The sequence below is a fragment of the Carassius gibelio genome, chromosome B4 (genome assembly GCF_023724105.1).
Source record: "Carassius gibelio isolate Cgi1373 ecotype wild population from Czech Republic chromosome B4, carGib1.2-hapl.c, whole genome shotgun sequence".
Lineage (NCBI taxonomy): Eukaryota > Metazoa > Chordata > Actinopteri > Cypriniformes > Cyprinidae > Carassius > Carassius gibelio.
Window position 1 is genome coordinate 6,061,338 of NC_068399.1, and position 22,348 is coordinate 6,083,685.

A 22,348-nucleotide genomic window follows, 5' to 3' on the forward strand; every position below is an offset into this window, starting at 1 on the left:
CCTAGGAAGTGTTTGTGAAAAAAAAAAAATTCTGGAGGCGTTTCATGTGTGTAAATGTCCAACTTCAGGTGCACAGCTGATGTCCAGATAACCAGCTCGCAGCTCTGCAGCCCCAGGCACAAAATTGTTAACTTAAGAATTAATGTACATTTTGTTTTAATGATGGTTCAGAAATAACTGTTGCAGTAGTTTATGTATTAAAAAGAAAAACAATTTCACCCACCTGGAAGTAGTGTCCACTTCACCCACCGGGAAGGATGAGATACTTCCCATCACTTAAGCTTCTAGTGTCACTATTTGGCCGACCAAGAAACTCTGCAAGTCTTAATCTCAAGGAGCTGTGCTGAGTTCATATTTCTATTTGGGCAGGCTCCAAATCAGGTATGGTTAGGACACACCCTCAGGCCTCCACAAATTGTATATCAGCAGTTGCAAACTGATACAAAACTCATTGAAAAAATGTTTTTTGAATATCCAAACAAAAACGGCAGAAGGGTGGAATGAGAGACAAATTCACTCTCTGACAGCAGGTGGCACTTTTTACCTTCCAAAGAATTGCATCTGCGTGACTGCAAGTTCACCCTGGTCTAGCCACACATTAGCATCCTCCAGCTGTTCGTATTTCACCTGACATTGTGTCCCACCTTGTTTAACAAAAACATGACCGACTTTAACATGGTGGAAGTACTGATAACCGTCAGTGCTTTCAGGATTGTTCATGTAAAAAGGAATGATAATGATTACATCTTAATGATTACACGTTACAAAACATCTTCAAAATAGCATCTCGTAAACCTTGAGTTTATAAGACAAACAGCTAGTGAAACACAGTCATAAGACAAAACAACAATGGAAAATAGTATAAAACAACTATAATATAATAGAATATAACTGACTAATCAATAAATGAAACAATGAAATGGGTATATAAATGACTATGATAAATATAAACGATTATATAATTAAATAGAGTAATAAAATGATAAATGATTATAATGAATTAATAGTTTAGTTTAAAATATATACAGTATTTTAACTCCACATGATATGGGTAGAACTGGAAAAATAGAGATGTGTAATATTTAAATTCCAATTGTGGACAATTAATCTATTTGTATTAGATTTTTGTTCTATTATAATTTTATTAGTAGACAGTTGAAAGAAACAGCACGATGAAAAAAAAAAAGTTTTTGTAGTTTTTGTAGGCTTATGTGAAAGTGAAAGTTTTAATTAAATCCCTAATTTTCAGTACGTCGCTGGAATAAATCAAATCACAATCTGAATACTTATTTTTTGTTTCCATGTAGTCTGAGCGTGTGAACGGGACTTTTATTTTGGTGTGGCTATATGACATCATAAAGCCGCGTCGCGCTGCTGCGTCTCTGACTCCGCTAAAGAAGAACGGTTTGTGTTTATAAGCATTTAAGAGTGTTTTTACATCGATAACTTTCAGACAAAATCATAGTTTTAGAAGAACTGTAAAATTTACTTTTTTTTTAATCAATTAGTGTATTATTGTTATATGTAACATTAATTAACATTTAATCTGCGTACAAAGCGCATCCAGTTCTGCAGGTTTTATGAAGGTGAATGTAGAAAAAGTCTTTTTTAAAAGACACCTTTTCAGATTGTATTGCTTAAACCCTGCTTCCTTAGTTTATTTCTTAAACTAAACCGAAATAAATGAATAGACTGAGGGAACATTAAATGCATATTTTCTTAATGTAAATGTCTAGGGAGCATACAATGAGTTTATTGAACTACTGTATTTTTTAATACCACTTTCAACCGAGCTCTATTACTATTTGATTAAATAATATAAGATGACATAAGCAAAATGATAAAAGTCGTGTTTTCTGTTAAACTTAACTAAATTAATTAGTTTGATTAAAACAAGAACAGATATCTGCCAATGGGCTAAGATTCATAAACTTAATTAAAAGGGAAAAACAGGATTTTTTTTTTACTAATTTGACCGATATATGTTCTTGTTTTAAGAAAAAACGTGCTTAATTTTATTACCTTGATCCCATCCTGATTATTATGTTTAGATGTTCGTATTGGGAAGCAAAAATACACAGGAAGTAATTTTGCAGTGAATGAAACCTCTAATGCCATGACTGTGAATTTAATTAATTCTGCTCTGATTTATGACCTTTTAATGTCTTAAATTGTGGAAAGGTGTATTAAAACCGTTATAAGACCTGCAAAACCATGATAAAAGAAAAAATGTTGTCTCATTTTGCTCCTTTTATTGTGAATTCAAAGCACAAATTCAAGTACTAAAGGGTGGAGCAGACATTTTCTGTTCAATTGAGTTAATTGCTTGCCAAAATGATTTCCCCGCTTTATTATTATTCCACTTTTGACTTTTGAGTCTTTCCAGTGCATTGACTACTTAACTAGAGAGCTAATTCATACACATAAAATATTTAGTTTAGATTATTATAAAAAAACAAAAACAAATTCTGTTAATTATTCTCATATTTAACATGACGGTGTATTCAAACACACAGAAAAACTCTTGAGGAAGCAGCAGAGGTCCATGTGATACACGCACTATTATAAAGATGGCGTTAATTAAAGAGGAGAGTGAAGACATTAGGATTGAAGAAGCAGTCAGGGTGAAACAAGAAGATACCGAGCAACAAACAGGTTGGTTTTTATTCTCAAAGATTAACTCATTCAAATGTTGACTTCAATAGAAATGTATTATATTTGCCTTCGAGTTATATATTTTGCTTATAGCGTATATACTATTAATATACTTTGGTCCTGCAGATTTCAGCTTCAAATGTAAAAAGTAAAGCTAAAGGTAAGCTTCAAAAGTAAAGCTGCAGGCAAGTGAGTGATTTTTTTCAGGGTTGGAGCTGAACTCTGCAGGACTGTGACTCTCCAGGACCGAACTTGCCTACCCCTGGCCTATACTTCGAGTTAAATTATTATTATTATAATATAATTATATATAATATACCATATTGACCTGAATATAAAGACGACCCTCCTTTTTTCAGATGTACCTTTTGAAAAAAGCCTTATTGAAAACCAAATCTTGTATTACTTAAAAAAAAAAAAAAAAAAAAAAAAAAAAAAAAGATATATATATATATTTCTATATATATGTATGTATGTATATAGCTTTTTTTTTTTCTTAAATTACTTTCATATTGCATATTTTTCCTATTAAAATTTTTGTTTTGAAAGTATGGTAAATACTGGTAAAATGTACCAACGTTCACATTTAAAAATGTACACTTTTAGATATACTATAAATATAACAGGTAGCCCATCTGAATTATAGGCCTATAGCATTTATTGTATCCATCTCATAGGAGCCTACCAAACAAATTTTCACAGTAGAAGTGAAATCTTATTGTAGTTTTCAAATCTGGGTACTGTCTTACGTTTTAAAATCCCTTACAGAGGAAGTTTTGTTCCCATCACGCTAACATGACGGTCACGACTCGTGCCGCCGTAAGCTTTTCTTTTGTTTTCACTCGCGATCTTTACAACACGCATTACATTGTTTTTCATGGCACACTGGTTTTATGTGTATTTGGTGCCACCTATTGTTGTGGTTGTATTACTGACATGTCAAAGTATAGCCCACGATTTTCCACATAAGTGCGAGTGCCGCCATTTTCGAACTATAATGTGTCAGATTCCCTGTAAAGCAGCTCCGCTAATAGTAATTGTATTGTGATCCAGTAGTTTCGTGGTCACTGTGTTGATTTTACAGGCTAGTTTACTTGTAAAATGGACCACAGAAAGACTGGCGTACTTCGTGTAGTTAAGGGGTGTCATAATAGCTGGTTCAAGAGTAAAAAATGCCTGCAAGACATTTGTATTGATTATAATCCACGCACCAGAGCTGAATGTGAAAGCCTTAAACTTAAAAAAAAAACACCGAAATTTCCATACGTTTGCACTTTCCAATTTGCTGATGGCAGACCCACGGAAAATCATCCATTAGATGAGAAACGATGCTCCAGTGAAGACCCAGAGGCGACGTAAGGTACGTTACAGCTTTTGTTAAGTTACATGCACTAATAAAAGACATTGTTTAAACTATTTCTTTATCAAAGAAACTCCTATTGGGCATGAATAATATTTAGTGCTAAGCCGAAGTTGTTGACTACAGTAGAAAACTGTGACAAAAAAAGTGCATAGAGGGATAGCTAAAATTAAAATTCTGTAACTTACTTAGCCAGGTATTGTGAATGTATTGAATAGAAGCACCACTGTACTGTGACTGGAACACCATGGTGCCATGTACAAAATACTTTGCTACTTTTTGTAAATAGGGGGTGGAGAATTGATCAGTTTCTCCTGAGCATCTGACTGACTTCAGTGTTGTGTTTTGCAGATGATGAGCAAGGTGACCATGAGACCAGCCACCCTTCAGTACAGTGATGCCTGAAGTCCAGCCATTGACAGACCACACTTATGCCTCAGGTGATAAAATAATGTTACACAAGGCAATACAGTTCCCTGAAGATCCCCTAGCCCTCGCCATTCTCAAGAATGTCACTAGCTCTTTACCCTACACTGTTAAAATCTACTCTTCCGATTTTAAGATGCACATAATGGAATTGTTGAATGAATTGTTTGAACATTTGCCTCTTGTACATTCCTGTCTATCTTAATGGTTTACTTTCATGCACATTATTTTCTATTGTATATTTAATTCTACAGTATACATCTTTTTATATTTTAATTGTTTATTTCATTTTTTCCTTCCTATATTTATGTATATTTCATCTATGTTGTATTCTTCAATAATTGCACTCTCCATGGAGCAGACCTGACTCACAATTCACTACTGGTTATATATGATCTATATAATCATATATGTGACAAATAAAAAATCTTGGATCATTCTAATGACCATGATGAAGCTGAAGTTGAGATCTTGCTGAATGCTATGAGGAGGAGCACATGAGTTTACATGTAATTTAGAATGGTGTAGTAATTTTGGATACATTGTGTAGTTGTTTGGAATTATTCAGTGTTACTGTAACATTAAATAAACAGTTTTTACACAAATATTTTTTAAATATCTTCTATTACTTCTTTCTCCTTATATGCACACACACACAAACACACAATTAAAATGTCAAAGTGCAGTTTGTTTAAAGGTTTCTCCCACTGAAAATGATAGTTTAGCAATGCTAGGTCAATGCTAGGTTTTTTTTTTAAATTCAGGGAACAAATAGAAAACATTCTGAATAGTACTTGTAAAATTAATAATTGCATCCAAAATAAAAAGTTATCAGTGCTTTTATAATTCGCCTTGAAGACCCATCTACTACGAGCGACAAAAATATTAAAAAAGTTATTGCTGGCCACTTTAATTTCATTCTCCCACTGTGTCATACACCGCAGGTGTTATATATTTACCATCATGGTGTTCTTGTAAACAGCTTAAAATAATGGTGCGTTCAAGTCATGTAAGAAAGATTGTATTTAAAATTAAACACCTATGTGCACCACAAAACCATAATAAATAAAAAAAAGCTTAATTTTTAGGGGGATAGAGAAAGGTCCATGGGCCGGGCTTCAAACCCAGAACTCCCAAAACACAACAGGGCTGCATGTTGGCTCTCTGACCACAAGGCTGCTGGTGCAGATCACAAAATCATAATTATATGTGGGAAAATTTTTATTTTATTTTTTTAAACCAGAGTTTCTTATTTGGGGACTAGTCAATTTTAAATTGCATGTACAAAATACCAAAATATTATACAGCTACTATAAAATATATAACAATTCACTTTATAAACTCTTCATGAATTAAGAAAATAACATAGAAGCTAACAATATTGAGTATCTTGAAATTCATAGGGTCAGAGCATGGTCCCTTTTGAACATTCTGTTGAAAATAAGTGATGTTTTCCCTTCATGTAAACCAACTCTCATCGGAGTGTTCGTAGACTCTCTGCTTAATATATAACTCTCTGTATTGTCTGTCTCCCAACAGGCATTCTTCTAATTATAAGTAACTTTGTAAGTACGTCAACTTATTCTAACCCTAACTCTACAAGTAGTGCCCTATGATATCCATTTTATTCTTTCCCATATTGTTTTTATTTTTGCTTTTTTTTTTTTTTTCCAGATTACTTTTTTTTAAGGTGGGGTAAACTATTTTTTAAAACACTTTAGATAACTGATTCGGGCGGAGTAGCAAAGCAAACTGGTAGCCAATCAGCAGTAAGGGGTGTGTCTACCTATGATGTGGAGGAGAGAGCGTTCAGTGCACAGGTTGGAGATTAGCCGAGCCGATCGACAGAAAGATAGAGATTAAGGATAAAAAAAAAACTGGACGCAGAGGTTGCTTCGTTTCTTCTCGATAAGTGAGTAACAACGTGTCTGCGCTGCAACAGCGGAAGTCTGTATAGTACCTGGACGTGACAAAGCGACCGTTGAAAATCATTTGAAATGTGTGTCAATATGTCATAAATAGAACACCGCAGCAGTTTTCTGTTGTGGATTTGTCGTATCGTACCGCACAGCATCCAGTGTAGACCATAGATATAGTGTATATATATCGATTGTGTAGATAGCATCACTGATTATGAGTTCCATAGTATTTTGTTGTGCCGTGCCGCTTGTGTTCAGTGTAGACACAGTGTAAAAGTGGTTTTGCTCTGTTTTACAGAACTATTCGTTGCCTGGGTTGCACACATGTTTGGGGCGGAGGCTCTTTTAGGTTAGGGGCGTGTTTTGTTTTGGTGATTTCAAATGTCAACATTGGCTACCAGAAATCGCTTACCCCACCTTAAAATTTTAATGGTTAAATTCTATTGTATTAACCAAAAATTTCTAATTTATTAAAATAATAAAACTTATACAAATCAACATACATTTATTAAAAGGTTAACAAAAAATGACATGTTTAGGGCCCTTATGTTTTATTGTTAGCAAATTCTGTGCTTTAGTATGTCTAAAAATTAGGAATGTATAGGAATGAAAATTCTGAAAATGTATGTATGGTATACTGTCAAAATGGCTGAAAAACTAAATTCGAATTTGCAATATTATCAAAATTCTAATTATATTTGAATTTTAAAAGCATAATTTCAGTTAGGGTGAAGAGAAGCTTTTGAGTTCTCTTCTGAGGCCACAAGAGGGTGCATTGGGCTAAATATTACTAATACACGTTTATTCAAAGCATAAGAAAATATGACACAAAAGTGTATAAAATAATGTTTATAAACTAATTATTATTAAGTATCTTAAAGAACTATAAACAAAACAGCATAATTTGTGCATGCATAGTTTAATACAAAGGGAAAGCCAATTACACAGAGTACATTTTTCATCTAAACATGAGAGGCAGTGGGATGGGGAAAAACCCACCATAAAGTCTCAAGATATGTTTTTGAAAAAAATTGAACCCACCATAATTTTACATGTCTTTCGAAACAATTGGCTCTCTTGTGCGAGACGCGAGTCAATGGTGATAGAAGATGTCCCTCTCTAGAAATGCGTGAAATATGTGTTCTGTGTGAATGGCTTGGTTTCAGTTTTAACATAAACAAGATTTTCTCCAAACTCTCTTTTTCCACAATATTTTGAATGAACATCGCAGCGGCGCTGCATCTAGTTGCTTCAACTGTATAGGTTAACAAAAAAATTATAATGCAATGACACTTATATTGTCATCGCATCTCGTGCCACTGATAAAGGCCAAAGTATAATTTGACCATCCTCATCCGCTCGCCGCATTCTTGCTCTCTCTCTCCCTTGTGCATATTAATCAAAATCATAAGACATGATAGAAAAAGGGCGGAATGCCAAAGTTTCACGTGGTGCATACGGAGCTGCTGGCTCCCACTGTTAATATTTTATTTTTATTTTTTTGGAAAATCACTCTCTGTATTAGCTTAAAGCCCTCAAGTTTACATTGGTTACTGTATTCTTTCAATTGCTTTAAACAAGTATTTTGGGTGACCTTTTTTATTGAATGCTAGACATCAAGTTGTTGTTATTTTCATCTGAAAGAAGAACTTTTTTTCAGTAAGCTAGGCCCTATGTGTTCAGTAAGCTTGTTTCAGTAAGCTATGTGTTTTCAAGGTTTTATTGAATGCTATCTCTATACAAGTGCAATGTAATGCATTCTTAGTCTGTCTTTTATTTTGTAATTTTAAGAGCAATAAACATATATTGCAATGTTAAGGAATTCATGTTTTTTTTCATTCTGATATGTAAATCAACATGTATAAATTGTTAGTAGTCAATTAATGGGGAGATAGTCTAAATCGAATCGGTCTGAAAAAAATGTATCTTTAGATTAATCGATGCATCGAAAAAATAATCGCTAGATTAATCATTTAAAAAATAATCGTTTACCCCAGCCCTAGTGCCAGCACACGGACGGGATAAAGGCTGAGGCTTTTTAGGTTAGGAAATTTGCCATTATCTGACCCAGTTCATTTGCTGGCTTCCATGGCTGTAATAAGCTGTGTATTCTGCCAACTGGCAACCCAGGCTGTTGAAATACATTTGGGTAAATTGGCAGTGGGTGGATTCAGACAGACCAAAACAACAAAGGGTTTTCCAACACAGAACACAAACATTGCAAAGTATCTTGCAGAGAAACGAATAAATTAACATAGCATGTTTCGTAAATATCTGCAAAAATATGGTATTTTATGCTTTAGTACAGTCTTACAATTTCATACGGCCCCATAAATGTCTAAATGTTTTAATATTTTTTCCTGTTGGTATGTAAACTGGGGACTAACTTGCAATTTTCTCTTTTCTCCTCAGACCGGATGTCACTGAAGAAGGAGAGTGAAGTACCAAATGAAATGGAAGAGAAATATCAGAATGATAAACATGTTTACATAACTGGAGAAAAATATTTTAGTTGCACGAAAACTGAAAAGATTTCCTCACAAAACAGAACACAAAAGTCAGGGGTAAGTTATTTCAGCTGCTTTCAGTGCGGAAAGAGTTTCAGTAAGCACGAAAACCTTAAAGACCACATGAGAATTCACAATGGTGAGAGCCCTTTCACCTGCCAGCAGTGTGGAAAAGGTTTTACTGAAAAAGGAAGCCTTAAAAGGCACATGAGAATTCACACTGGAGAGAAACCTTTCACCTGCCAAGACTGTGGAAAAAGTTTCACTCAAAAAGGAACCCTTAACAGGCACATGAGAATTCACACTGGAGAGAAGCCCTACTCCTGTCAACTGTGTGGAAAAAGCTTTAAAGCAGAACTAAACATAAGGTATCACATGAAAATTCACACTGGAGAGAAGCCTTTCATGTGCCATCATTGTGGAAAAAGTTTTAGAAATAATGTAAGTCTCAAGAATCACATGAAAATTCACACCGGAGAGAAGCCTTTTATGTGCCATCAGTGTGGAAAGAGTTTTAGACATAGTATAAGCCTCAGCACTCACATGCGAATTCACACTGGAGAAAAGCCATTCACATGTGATCAGTGTGGAAAGAGTTTCAGATGTAAAGTAACCCTTAACTGCCACATGAAGATTCACTCAAGAGAGGACTGTTTTATATGTCAACAGTGTGGATTGAGTTTTACAAATCTAGAGCGTCTAAACAGCCATGAAACAATTCACTCTGGAGAGAAACCTTTCAAATGTCATCAGTGTGAAAGGATTTTCCAATTCAAAAAATCCCTTAAGTCTCACATGAGAATTCACACCGGAGAGAAGCCTTACACATGCCTTCAGTGTGGAAGGTGTTTCACATATAAAGCAACACTTGATTCCCACATGAGGAGTCACACTGGAGAGAGCCCTTACACCTGCAAACTGTGTGATAAAACCTTCTCACACAATGGAAATCTAAAGACTCACATGAGAGTTCACACTGGAGAGAAGCCATTTATATGTGTTGAGTGTGGAAAAAGTTTCACACGTAAAGAAAGCCTTAATTACCACATGAGGATTCACTCGAGAGAGATCAGCTTTGTGTGTCATCAGTGTGGAAAGAGTTTTACAGACCAAAAACACCTTAAGAGGCATGTCTTAATTCACGCTGCAGAAAACCCTTTGATGTGCCATCAGTGTGGAAAGAGTTTTACACATAAAGGAAACCTAACGACTCATATGAGAATTCACACTGGAGAGAAGCCTTTTACGTGCCCTCAGTGTGGCAAAAGTTTCAGTCATAAAGTGAGCCTCAAGACTCACCTGCGAATTCACACTGGAGAGAAACCTTTCACGTGCCATCAGTGTGGAAAAAGTTTCAGACATAATGTGAGCTTTAAGGCTCACATGAAAATTCACAGTGGAGAGAAGCCTTTCACATGCCATCGCTGTGGAAAGTGTTTCATGTTTAAAGGAAACCTTAAGACTCACATGAGAGTTCATGCTGGAGAGATGAGTTTTTCATGTCAAAGAGACCCAAGACGTCATTCACAAACTCATTCTGTAAATAAATTACAGTGTCCTGCGTGTAACAAGACATTTACAAAAAGCAGCCATTTTCAAAATCACCAGCGCATTCACTCTGGAGAAAGGCGGTTTAATTGTGATCAGTGTAATAAAAAATTTCTTTCACTATCACACTTGCATATACACTTGAAAAGTCATGCATCTGTGAGACGTTATCAGTGTTCTTTGTGTGGAAAGGGTTTTAAATGGCTTGGCAATTTAAAATGGCACCAGAAAATACGGATCTGTGTGAAATTAAGGCTGCGTTCTCGACACAGGTGAATGTGGTCAAGTCTGTTTTTTTGCTTAAATATACAGTATATTTTTGTGAGGCTGTTCACATGACATTTCAAATGTGTCTACTATTAGATACATGTCTGAATAGGTTATGCTTCTTAATCATTTTGCCATGTATTTAATTTGCATCCTTTACTTGATTGCGTTACCTGGAAACTGTTTATTAACTCACGTGGCCGCACCTGATCTTAATTTTATTTTTTTGCTATGGTTATAAATACCAAGCAGTGGCAGTAGATAGCCTCTAATTGCAATTGAATAAAGGAATCCCTAATTTATTTGATTGTTTAATAAAAACTCATGTATTAAATAAATACAAGGCACACAGACTGAAGTAGTTTAGGTCTTTGGACTTAATAAGACCAAAATAAATGAAAATCAACATCTTCAAAAAGCTGGGCAGTAGAAGGAAGCATGAAATGATCCATTCATCAAATTTCTTTGTGAATGGATGCAATGACTTTGGTTTTCAAAAAACACAATGGACCAACACCAGCAGATGACATTGCACCCCAAATCATCACATTCAAACCCGTAAAACCTCCTTTTATCTTCGGAACACAGTTTAAGATATTTTAGATTTAGTCCGAGAGCTCTCAGTCCCTCCATTGAAGCTGTGTGTACGGTATGCTGTCCATGTCCAGAAAGGTAAAAAAAACATCATCAAAGTAGTCCATGTGACATCAGAGGGTCAGTTAGAATATTTTGAAGCAGCGAAAATACATTTTGGTCAAAAAATAGCAAAAACTACGACATTATTCAGCATTGTCTTCTCTTCCGTGTCTGTGTGAGAGTGAGTTCAAATCAAAGCAGTCTGGATATCCGGTTCACGAACGAATCATTCAGTTCACCAAATCGAACTGAATCGTTTTAAATGGTTCGCATCTCTAATACGTATTAATCCACAGATGACTTAAGCTGTTCACTTTTTTAATGTGGCTGACACTCCCTCTGAGTCAGAATAAACCAATATCCCGGAGTAATTCATTTACTCAAACAGTACACTGACTGAACTGCTGTGAAGAGAGACCTGAAGATGAACGCCGAGCCAAGTCAGATAACGGACAATAGACTGACTCGTTCAGAAGCGTAGCTGCTATTCCAACAAAGTAAAATTAATTAGTTTAAACCAAGCTAAAGAATAAGAAAGCGCATTTGATCCCCACTGCTCTTCTCCCTACACTAATGACGTCTAAGGACCCCTCTGTCAAGCTCCTGAAGTTTGCAGACGACACCACACTCATCGGCCTCATTCAGGACGGTGAACGAGTCTGCTTACAGACTGGAGGTTAAAGAGCTGGCTGTCTGGTGCACTCTCAACACACGAGTTAGGCATTGGTGACATTCATTATAAACAGCATACAAATGTCAAGCAAAACTGAGATGGCATTGGCTCACTTGCCTGTCTCACAAGAATTCAAATGTTTAAATTTTTGCCATATTTGTAACATTTGGTTGCTAAACTATTGTTCATTATGTAGCCTAAACATGGCTTTATGCTTCACTCATGCTCACTGACAATACTAGAACTAATGTTATTTGTTTGTGTGTTTGAGGCACCTTTACAAACATGAATTAAATCAGATCTAAATATAATGCAAATAAAAGTGTCACAAAAACGAACATTGCAGTGTTGTTGTTTTTCTTTTGTTAATTATATTATAGCTTATAATATATTTGTGATCCTATTTTTTTTAGCTGTTTCTATGGATGGACTAAAGGGGACAAGAACAACCCAAGTTGTTCTTGTTATCAGCGCTCAGTTCAGAAGCCTGCATCTCTGATGGTATGGGTTTGCATGAGTGTGTGTGGCATGGGCAGCTTACACATCTGGAAAGGCACCATCAATGCTGAAAGGTATATCCAAGTTCTAGAACAACATATGCTCCCATCCAGACGTCGTCACTTTCAGGGAAGACCTTTCATTTTCCAACATGGCAATGCCAGACCACATACTGCATCAATTACAACATCATGGCTGTGTAGAAGAAGGATCCGGGTACTGAAATGACCAGCCTGCAGTCCAGATCTTTCACTCATAGAAAACATTTGGTGCAACATAAAGAGGAAGATGCTACAAAGAAGACCTAAGACAGTTGAGCAGCTAAAAAGCCTGTATTATACAAGAATGGGACAACATTCCTATTCCTAAACTTGAGCAACTTGTCTCTTCAGTCCCCAGACATTTGCAGACTGTTATAAAAAGAAGAGGGGATGCCACACAGTGGTAAACATGGCCTTGTCCCAACTTTTTTTAGATGTGTTGATGCCATGAAATTTAAAATTAACTTATTTTCCCCTAAAAATGATACATTTTCTCAGTTTAAACCAGTGTTAATTTTGACAGCAAATTCGGATTTAGTCTTAGTCTTAGTCTTTTGAATAACACACCATTTAGTTTTAGTCACATTTTAGTCATCTGAAATGTTTTAGTCTTAGTCTAGTTTTAGTCGACTAAATATCATAAGAGTTTTAGTCTTAGTCTAGTCTTAAGTCTTTTAGTCTTAGTCTAGTTTTTTTTTAGTAGAACAAAGTCAACTTAGTTGACTTGACTAAATGTTTCCATCAGTCTGTTATGGAATGGTATTTATAAAATAAACATAAGGCCTGCTCTCAATGAAAAATAAACATGCTCTCTGAAAAAGATATGCATTCGTCCTGAATGATATGCAATGCATATGACATTCTTTCAAGATGAAGTACAGTATTATTGAAATAGACAACCACCTATATTATATTTGTATTGTATGTTCATTATATTTCTTTATTTGTACTATTTACACAAAGTTTACATTTTTTTAAGTTTGTTTTTGTTCATTTAAAATAGCACTGCATAGTCTTCACTGTAAAATAAAATACACAATCAAACCAAAATGTATTCAGACACCTTCAACGTTTCTTACAATATCACAGTTTATTTGCTGTAGTTTAGAAATTGGTAATAAAATATGACATAACTCAGGGTTAAACTGTGTCAGAACAACAAATTCATCTTGATAATGTCTGATGCAATGCTTAATTTGGTTCAGTCTGTGGTGTGAAAAGGTTGCATTAGAAATTAAAGAAAGAAACACTTAAGCAAAACATGCTCAGGTCCCTAATAATTTATTTTTATTTTTTTTTAGTCACTAGTAAAACAATATAATCTATTCTATCTGATTTTCGGATTGACTTTGGATAAATTCTTGTTAAAACTACAAAGTAATTCAATCAAGAGCAGTGAGTGATTTACTTTCATTTTCATACATTAAAGACACTGACAGCAGAGCTAGTAAATTAGGCGTGGTCACTTTAAGAGACAAATGCATCCATTATAAAGATACGCATCTGAGTTCTTTCCAACGCTTTACTTTCACTGAAGACATAACTACCGACTTTTTCGAATACACTTTCCAAGACGGGTATTTCCACATATTTAGTATGTATTTGTTGTCGGTACAAAAGCAAGAAGACTTTGAGACGCGTCTCTGCTTGCTCCCTGAACACCAGAACGCCACGCTGCTGAATTGAGCTCTTTCACTTTTCGCTTTTTCTTATGTTTATTTAAAATGCGATTTGTATTTGTTCGTTCAGGGTGCAGGAGGACGCAAACGTCCTGAAAGAGAGCTCGGTTCAGTGTTACGCGAGTAACCAGCTGCTCTGCTCAGTTCAACTTTCCCGCATCGCGGGGCTGAAGCCAACTTGATGTGTTGAATGCTTGGAGCACGTTATAAAATGTATTCTTAAAATACACATTTCTGTTTTAATAAATGCTCATATTAAAACATAGCATTACACATAAGTAGGTTCAAAAATAATCAGTGATACATTTAAGACCCAAGAGCAAACTCATCTTTGTTCTCTTTTCTGTGTAACTGCTGCTTTGTTTAGCTGTTGCGCTTGCATTTGCCGCGGCTTTTTAAAATGGCTCGGCTGCTTCTGCATAGATCAACCTACCCTCAAAGATTCGCACTGATTGGATCTCTTCTCCATTCGTCCCTCCCATATATTTTCGTCTCATTTTTATTCGTTGACTAAAGTGTCAGTTATATTTCGTCACGTTTTTCGTCATCATATCTGACTTTTTATTTAGTTTTTATTTAGTTTTCGTCCGTGAAAAAGGTTAGTTGACGAATATTTTTCGTCATAGTCTTCGTCAACGAAATTAACACTGGTTTAAACATTTGATATGTCATCTATGTTGTATTCTGAATAAAATATAGAAATTTAAACTTCCACTTCATTGCATTCTGTTTTTATTAACAATTTGTAGAGTGTCCCAACTTTTTTGGAATAGGTTTTGTACTTGGCAGTCGATTTCATCCCTTACTGGCAACAGTTAATCTGAATCACATGCAATAACTATTACACACCCTTTTAAAATCCACTTTGTAGTTGTTTATCGTCCCCCAGGTCAACTGGGAAACTTCCTGGAGGAGTTAAGCTGTTGGTCCACTGACAATACTTAAGTTACTCCACTGCACACCTCAGACCACTTCCTCATCACTTCTAACCTCAAACTTCATAATGACTAATACACATTCTCTCTCTCCTCCTCATCTCCACTCTCAGAGATGGCCGTTTCCAAACTTATCCTTTCCAATCATCTTACTACTTGTCCACTTGATCCTATCCCCACTCTCTCCCTTCAGGCCATTTCTTCTTCAGTCATATCTTTGCTTACTCACATTATCAACACCTGTCTTCACACTGTTACATTTCCCACTGCAATCAAGCAGGCTCGGGTAAACCCACTGCTTAAAAAACCATCTCTAAATCCAGCACTTCTAGAAAACTGCAGACCGGTATCCCTTCTTCCATTCATTGCAAAGACACTTTCAACCAACTCTCTCTGTTTCTTGTATAGAACAACCTCCTGGACAGCAACCAATCTGGCTTCAAAAGAGGCCACACAACTGAGACTGTCCTGCTCTCGGTTACTAAAGCCCTGCGACTGGCAAGAGCAGCTTTCAAATCCTTAGTACTCATCTTCACTTCCTCAAAGCTCAGTGCTTGGACCACTTCTCTTCTCCATCCACTTGACATCATTAGGTTCTGTCATTCCGAAGCATGGCTTTTCTTATCACTGCTATGCTGATGACTCTCAACATTACTTCTCATTCCAACCAGATGATCTAATGGTAGTTCCTCACATTACTAGCTGGATGAAGCACCATCACCTTCAGCTCAATCGAACTGAGACAGAACTACTTGTGGTTCCAGCTCACCCATCGTTTCATTACAACAGCTCTATACAGCTGGGTTCATCAACCATAACTCCTTCCAGGACAGCCAAAAACCTAGGACTTGTAAGGGAACATCAGTTAAGCTTCACAGATCACATCGCTACAACGACCCCTTCCTGCAGATTTGCCTTAAACAGCATTAAGAGGATTAGACCCTTCCTATCAGAGCAAGCCAGACAACTTCTTGTCCAAGCTCTTGTTCTCTCCAGACTGGACTATTGTAATGCAGTCTGTTAATTAGCAAAACGAGTAAGAGAGCTTGGAAGCACAGCATACACCTTGATGTCAAAAAAAAAAAAAAGTTAAAGTTAAAATCAGCAAACAATGTGGAACCAATCAAATAAAAAATGTATGTACATTTTTTTTTTAAATCACCTTAGATAAGCAGCAAATGTCAACATACTTTTCAAAATCCAAATTATCGCCAAACAGGTGCTTTTTGCATTTCGACGGTCTCGCCCCGCTCTTCTTTTAATCAGCTCGACTCACTTCTCACTGGATAAATTAAATCTTATCGGTTATGCGACTGTCATCTGGCATGCTGCATTGAGCAGCCATGTTGTTTTTAAATTGTAGACTCTGTTCTTTTACTGAACCAACTTATTTTTATTAATACAAAAAATCCAAATGACAGTGGGAGTTGGTGCAGCAGTGGACAAGTGACAATAGCTCACACTGGTGAGAAAAATATAAATACAAATGCAACTATAGCATTCACGGTTTTTAACAATGTGGCTGTTTGTGATCTTTTGTAAGGAAGACACAAAAATGGTGCAATGGTTAATAATAATAATTATTTATTGCGTATTAAACGTTCTATTTAGAAGGTGATGCAAGTAAAAATGAAGAACAGTTTTCAAAATGTATTGTATTTTGCACAATACAATGACAAAGACTTTATCATTGCCATAACACATGCTTATCAAATAGGCAATAAAACCTTACAATGATGTCCCAATGAACAAAACATCTAAATGATACAGTTGGTTTAAGTACATTTTTTATTGACCACCAGATTGCAGAGTAAAGCACTGTGTCAAAAGCTTCGAAATAATTCAACTCATAATTCAATTCAACTCATCCGCTCATTAGTGGAGACTGCAAGACCTGAAGTGGGTGTGTCAGATATAGGGAGACATAAAATATGTACATTGCTGGGGATAATTCACGGAAATGTTTGAAAATCATTGGGTTAAAGCATTTTAGTAGGAGCAGTTCGACTGGAACCAGCTTGCAGGTGTCATCAAAAGAGCTCTAACTTTAAGCCTTATGCATATGGTCTTTGAGAAGATGTTAAACAGTGCATTCTCTTTCTACAGTTCAGTCAAATAATGCAATTTTGACGTTTTGACGTCAGAAGTTCATGTTTGGCCCACATTCAGGTGTTGCGTGAACGTAGCCTTAATTTGACACAGATAAGTAATTTCTGGTGCCATTTTAAATTACCAAGCCATTTAAATCTTTTCCCACATGAAGAACACCAATAACGTCTCACATCCACATGACTTTTCCGGTGTATCTTTAAGTGTGATGGTAAAATAAATTTTTTATCACACTGATCGCAATTGAATCGCGTTCCTCCCGATGAAATGGGCAGGGGATTTTTGAAATTGCTCCTTTTTCTCAACCTCTGGTCACGCGTAGAACTCTGCAGATTCTCTCCAGGATGACTTTGCAGATGACGTTTCAGGTCTCTTTGGTATGTAAAACACATCTCACACTTGAGGCAGGTGAAAGGCCGCTCTCCAGTGTGAAGTCTCGTGTGAGTCTGGAGGTTCCCTTTAAATCTGAAAGTCTTGCTACAGTAATGGCAAGTGAAAGGCTTCTCTCCAGTGTGAATTTTTAAGTGAGTCTTCAGGCTTCCTTTAAGTGTGAAACTCTTTCCACAGTTATGGCACATGAAAGGTGTCTCTCCGGTGTGAGTTAGTATATGCTTCTTAAGATCTTTTCTGTTGGCGAAATTCTTTCTACATTGATGGCATGTAAAAGAGTTTGCTCTTAAGTGAGACCTTAAGTGGTAATTAAAAGATCCTTTGTGTCTGAAACTCTTTCCACACTGATCACATTTAAAAGGCTTATATCTAGTGTGAATTATCATGTGATGGCTAAGATTTCCTTTATGCGAGAAGCTCTTCCCACACAATTTGCAGCTGAAGGGGGTTTCTCCAGTGTGAGTTCTCATGTGGCAACCAAAGGATTCTTTATATGCAAAATTCTTTCCGCACTGAGGGCAAGTGTAAGGCTTCTCTCCAGTGTGGATTCTCATGTGAGTCTGTAGGCTTGCTTTACGACTAAAACCATTTCCACAGAGATGACACGTGAAGGGCTTCTCTCCAGTGTGCATTCTCATGTGAATCTTAAGGTAGTTACTGAATCTGAAACTCCTTTCACACTGCGGGCATTTGAAAGGCTTCTCTCCGGGATGAATTACTACATGTCTGTTGAGGCGTTTCATGCTAGGCAAACGCATTCCACACCGATGACATGTAAAACGGTTCTCTTTTGAATGAATCCTCTTGTGCGAAATAAGGCTTCCTTTACGTGCAAAACTCTTTTTACACTGATCACATTTGAACGGCTTCTCTCCCGTGTGAATGTTCATGTGATATTTAAAGCTTTGCTTTGTAGCACAGCATTTTCCACACAATTTGCAGGAGTAAGGCCACTCTCCGGTGTGAATTCTCATGTGGCCTTTAAGCGTTCCTTTATGGGAGTAACTCTTTTTACACTCAGGGCATGTGTATGGTTTCTTGTCAGTGTGAACTTGCCTATGAACTTTCATGTGTTCTTTAAGTTTGCCATGTTGTTTGAAACCCTTTCCACACTGAAAGCATGTAAAAAACGTTCCTGTCTTTTGAGCTCTTTTTCGTGAGGAAGCCTTATTGGTCTGTGAACTTTTAAAAGATTCTTTTCCAGTTTTTAAATCATAAACTCTCTCTTCCCCTTCTCTCTCTTCTTTCAGTGCCATCAGCTCTATAGTGGAATATATAGAGTTATATAGTTATATATATATGTGTAGCTATAGTTAGCCACATTTTAATGGAACAAAGCAGCAAACATCACAACCCCCTCAATTTGATGCCTGTTTTTTTTTTGACAGCCGATGCCCATATCTTGGTAAGCAGGGTAGTTGATGGCTAATATTATTTTAATATCATGGTAAAATTTATTAGTGATAAACTTTATTTGAATGCTGACGATTGCATGTAATACAGCCCGGTAGCCACGGCCTATGGTTAATATAATAAATTAATAATGTAATAATTTCTACAATAAATTATATAATAATCTCTTCATTCAAAATAAAATATAATTAAATAAATCTCTGATAAATCTAAGTTGACATGGTCATGCATGTTTGTTTTACGCATTTAACTAGTGGCCACGAGAAAAAAATTTATTCCCTGGACATAAGAAGTCATGGCAATGTGATTTGGATGTCATTCTCTCAACATACCATCTTGAGGCCACGACATAAGAATATCTTCACGTTCGTGAGCACAAGAAAAAATTAGTGAATCTACCATGTCACCCTAGGGGCACCGTATGATACAGAGCCGATATAACTTTATTTGATTTAAATGGATTTAATTTTTTTTAAAATAAACATGCTTATACTTTAAATAACAATGTATTCTTCACAAATAAAATATTTAATAAAAAAACATTAAAAAGTAATAAAAAAATTGTAACATACAGAGCACTCAGTATTCTGGGGAGTATGTGAGCATTGGGAATCACTTTTTTTTTTTAAAGCCAAGGTAATACTCATTGTGCAAACGTCATACAGTGAAAATGACGAAATGAATATGACTGGTTAAAAGCATGAAGGGCAACATAATTAGAAATTAGTGGTCAACCGCTGTTGTTTTTTTTGACAGCCGATGCCGATATCTTGGAAAGCAGGGTGGCCAATATCTGATATAAAGCTAAGGCTGGACAATAATTCAATATCGTAATGTATCACGATATAATTTTTTTTGTCAACAACGGTGATATGATTTTTAAACGCATTTCCGATATACATTACTGGTATTTCCCATACATTTATTTATTTGTGGTGTATGATTTGAATAATATGTTTAATTAACATAAGCACTGCACGTTTCAATATCAAAACACGTCGTGGGTGTTTTATATGAATGTATATCTGTTTCGATGGCATTTTCATTTTACCTGATAAAGAATCGTTCACAAGCAGAGCTGCTTTGATTACAGCCGTTACTGGAGAAACCACTAGTTCTGCCGCTCTCACAGCACCTCCTGCTGGCAGACAATCACTGTGCATTCAAGTCCATATCCAGCAACATGTTTTTTTTTTCTCTGCTGCAACTCAGAGCCCTTTTTTATACTCTTTAGACTCTTTTTTTTTTCAATCTATATGAATAATCAGCTTACACTACCAGTCAAAATGTTTTCTTTTTTAAGATTTTTTTTTATCTAAAATACAGATTTTTTTTTACACTAAAATAACTGCTTTATTTTAAAATGTAGTTTCTTCGTTAGATCAAAACACTTTTTCCATTTTATTCCTTAGATAAATTTCCAGCATCATTTCTCCAGTCTTCAGTGTCACATGATCCAGAAATAATTCTAATATACTGATTTAGTGATTATTAATATTAAAAAAAGAGTTGAGTACATTATTATTTTTTTTTTTTCAGGATTCTTTGATGAATATGAAGCTCCAAAGATTAGCATTTATCTGAAATAAAAAGCTTTTGTAACATTATACACAGTATGATTTCTTTCTTTTTTGGAAATTATAGAATTTTTTATTTAAAGGGGAGGTGAAATGCCCGTTTTCACTCAATATCCTGTTAATCTCGAGTACCTATAGAGTAGTACTGCATCCTTCATATCTCCAAAAAGTCTTTAGTTTTATTATATTCATAAGAGAAAGATAGTCTGTACCGATTTTTCCCGGAAAAACACGAGCGGCTGGAGGCGTGACATGTGGGCGGAGCTAAGGAATCACGAGCGCGAGTAAGCTTTTGCGTTGAGAGGGTTTGGAAACTGTGACATTACCGTGAGGAAAAAACCATCATCCAAAACAAACCATGGCTAACAGTCAGATTCAGCCGTTTATTTATGATCCAGAATCAGATCCAGAGGCTGAAATTTAACAAGAGCAGCATCAGCAACAACGTCTCTATGTGGTATGTACTGAAACTGTATATATTTGCTTAGCGGTTTTGCAAAATGACTAAGTTCCACTATGTCGTCTTTTTTTTTTTTTTTTTGCTGTACATGTGGAAAGTGCTGTTTGATGACAACATCGCATGTTGTTTACTTGATGTGCTTAACGTTACTCGCCGATAGCTAAGTTAACAACACAGAGATATTTGAAGCAGATTTACTCACCGCCTGCGGTTCCAACACACGATCGCGACCCTTTTTCGTTGGGACTGCATTATCCTGCTCTACGGGAGTGTGCGCTCTTCCGGGAGAAGTGCCCTTAGGACCCATATAAGGAATTTAAGCTCCATCTAACATCACACAGAGCCATACTCGAAAAAAACTTTCCGAAACTTGTGACAAACCGGAAGGAGTATTTTTGGAACAGAAATACTCCTTCAAACGTACAACTTAATTTTTGAAACTTTGTCCATGTTTAGCATGGGAATCCAACTCTTTAACAGTGTAAAAAACTCAGTATGCATGAAATAGCATTTCACCCCCCCCCCTCCTTTAACAAGGATGCTTAAAATTGGATTGATCAAAAAAACATAATTCCTATTTCAGATAAATGCTGTTCTTCTGAACTTTCTATTCATTTATTTTCTATTCTATCCAAAGAAACCTGAAAAATAATATCTATTCAGCCGTTTAACAAATTATTTTTGAGCAGCAAATCAGAATGTAAGAAAAATTTTGAAGGGTCACGTGATTGGAGGAATGATCAGGCCCGGCTCCAAGGGGGGGCCAGGGTGGGCCTGGCCCACCCAATCAGAGGCTTGGCCCACCCGGGCCCAGGCCCGTCATCAAGGGGGGGCATCGGGGGGCAGTGCCCCCCCAAATGACTTTATGTGTCCCCCTAAATGACTTTATGTGCTCCCCTAAATGTAACGCAAAGAACAATTAACCAAACTTACATTAGACTTTTGATATTGAATGTTCTTGATTTAGATCATTAATGACATTAATGATTTTAATGACGTATTTTCAGCAGAACTTGGCTCACAGGAACAGTAATCACTACAACAGTAACACTAGAAATGCATAACACATTACCTTCAGAAATGATTCAGACAATTAATTATTCAATGCATTATTACACAGAACATTATTTTAAATATAATTATATTCATAAATGACTGTTAAAACATCCCAAAACAGCACCCAAACCTTGCAAAGACCTATCTCATGAATTATTCAAATACAACAGCCAATGGCAAGTCTCCAGCAGCAGACCTT

At 36.0% G+C, this 22,348-nt stretch overlaps 2 protein-coding genes across 3 annotated transcripts; one reads left to right on the top strand and one right to left on the bottom strand.

Moving 5' to 3' along the window:
* The first annotated feature begins 1,256 nt into the window (after positions 1-1,256).
* On the top strand, positions 1,257-12,329 carry LOC127955931 (gastrula zinc finger protein XlCGF26.1). 2 transcript variants are annotated; one of them, XM_052553593.1, is made up of 3 exons: positions 1,257-1,404; positions 2,517-2,655; positions 8,773-12,329. In XM_052553593.1, exons 2-3 carry the CDS (start codon positions 2,571-2,573, stop codon positions 10,689-10,691), a joined length of 2,004 nt encoding a protein of 667 aa, XP_052409553.1. In that variant the 5' UTR covers positions 1,257-1,404; positions 2,517-2,570; the 3' UTR covers positions 10,692-12,329. The 2 variants fall into 2 exon arrangements, with proteins under 2 accessions (XP_052409553.1, XP_052409552.1); XM_052553592.1 differs by lacking the exon at positions 1,257-1,404 and adding an exon at positions 1,411-1,586.
* Positions 12,330-17,027: 4,698 nt separating this feature from the next.
* LOC127955982 (gastrula zinc finger protein XlCGF57.1-like) lies at positions 17,028-18,643 on the bottom strand. Its single transcript, XM_052553711.1, has one exon. It carries the CDS (start codon positions 18,615-18,617, stop codon positions 17,310-17,312), a length of 1,308 nt encoding a protein of 435 aa, XP_052409671.1. The 5' UTR covers positions 18,618-18,643; the 3' UTR covers positions 17,028-17,309.
* Between the last annotated feature and the right edge of the window lie 3,705 nt (positions 18,644-22,348).

Bases quoted from the DNA above. Each gene is read 5' to 3' on its own strand.
- LOC127955982 (XM_052553711.1), bottom strand. From the start codon at position 18,617: ATGAGAATTCACACCGGAGAGTGGCCTTACTCCTGCAAATTGTGTGGA.
- LOC127955931 (XM_052553593.1), top strand. From the start codon at position 2,571: ATGGCGTTAATTAAAGAGGAGAGTGAAGACATTAGGATTGAAGAAGCA. The intron at 2,656-8,772 runs GTTGGTTTTTAT...TTTTCTCCTCAG, and splicing joins AGATACCGAGCAACAAACAG to ACCGGATGTCACTGAAGAAG.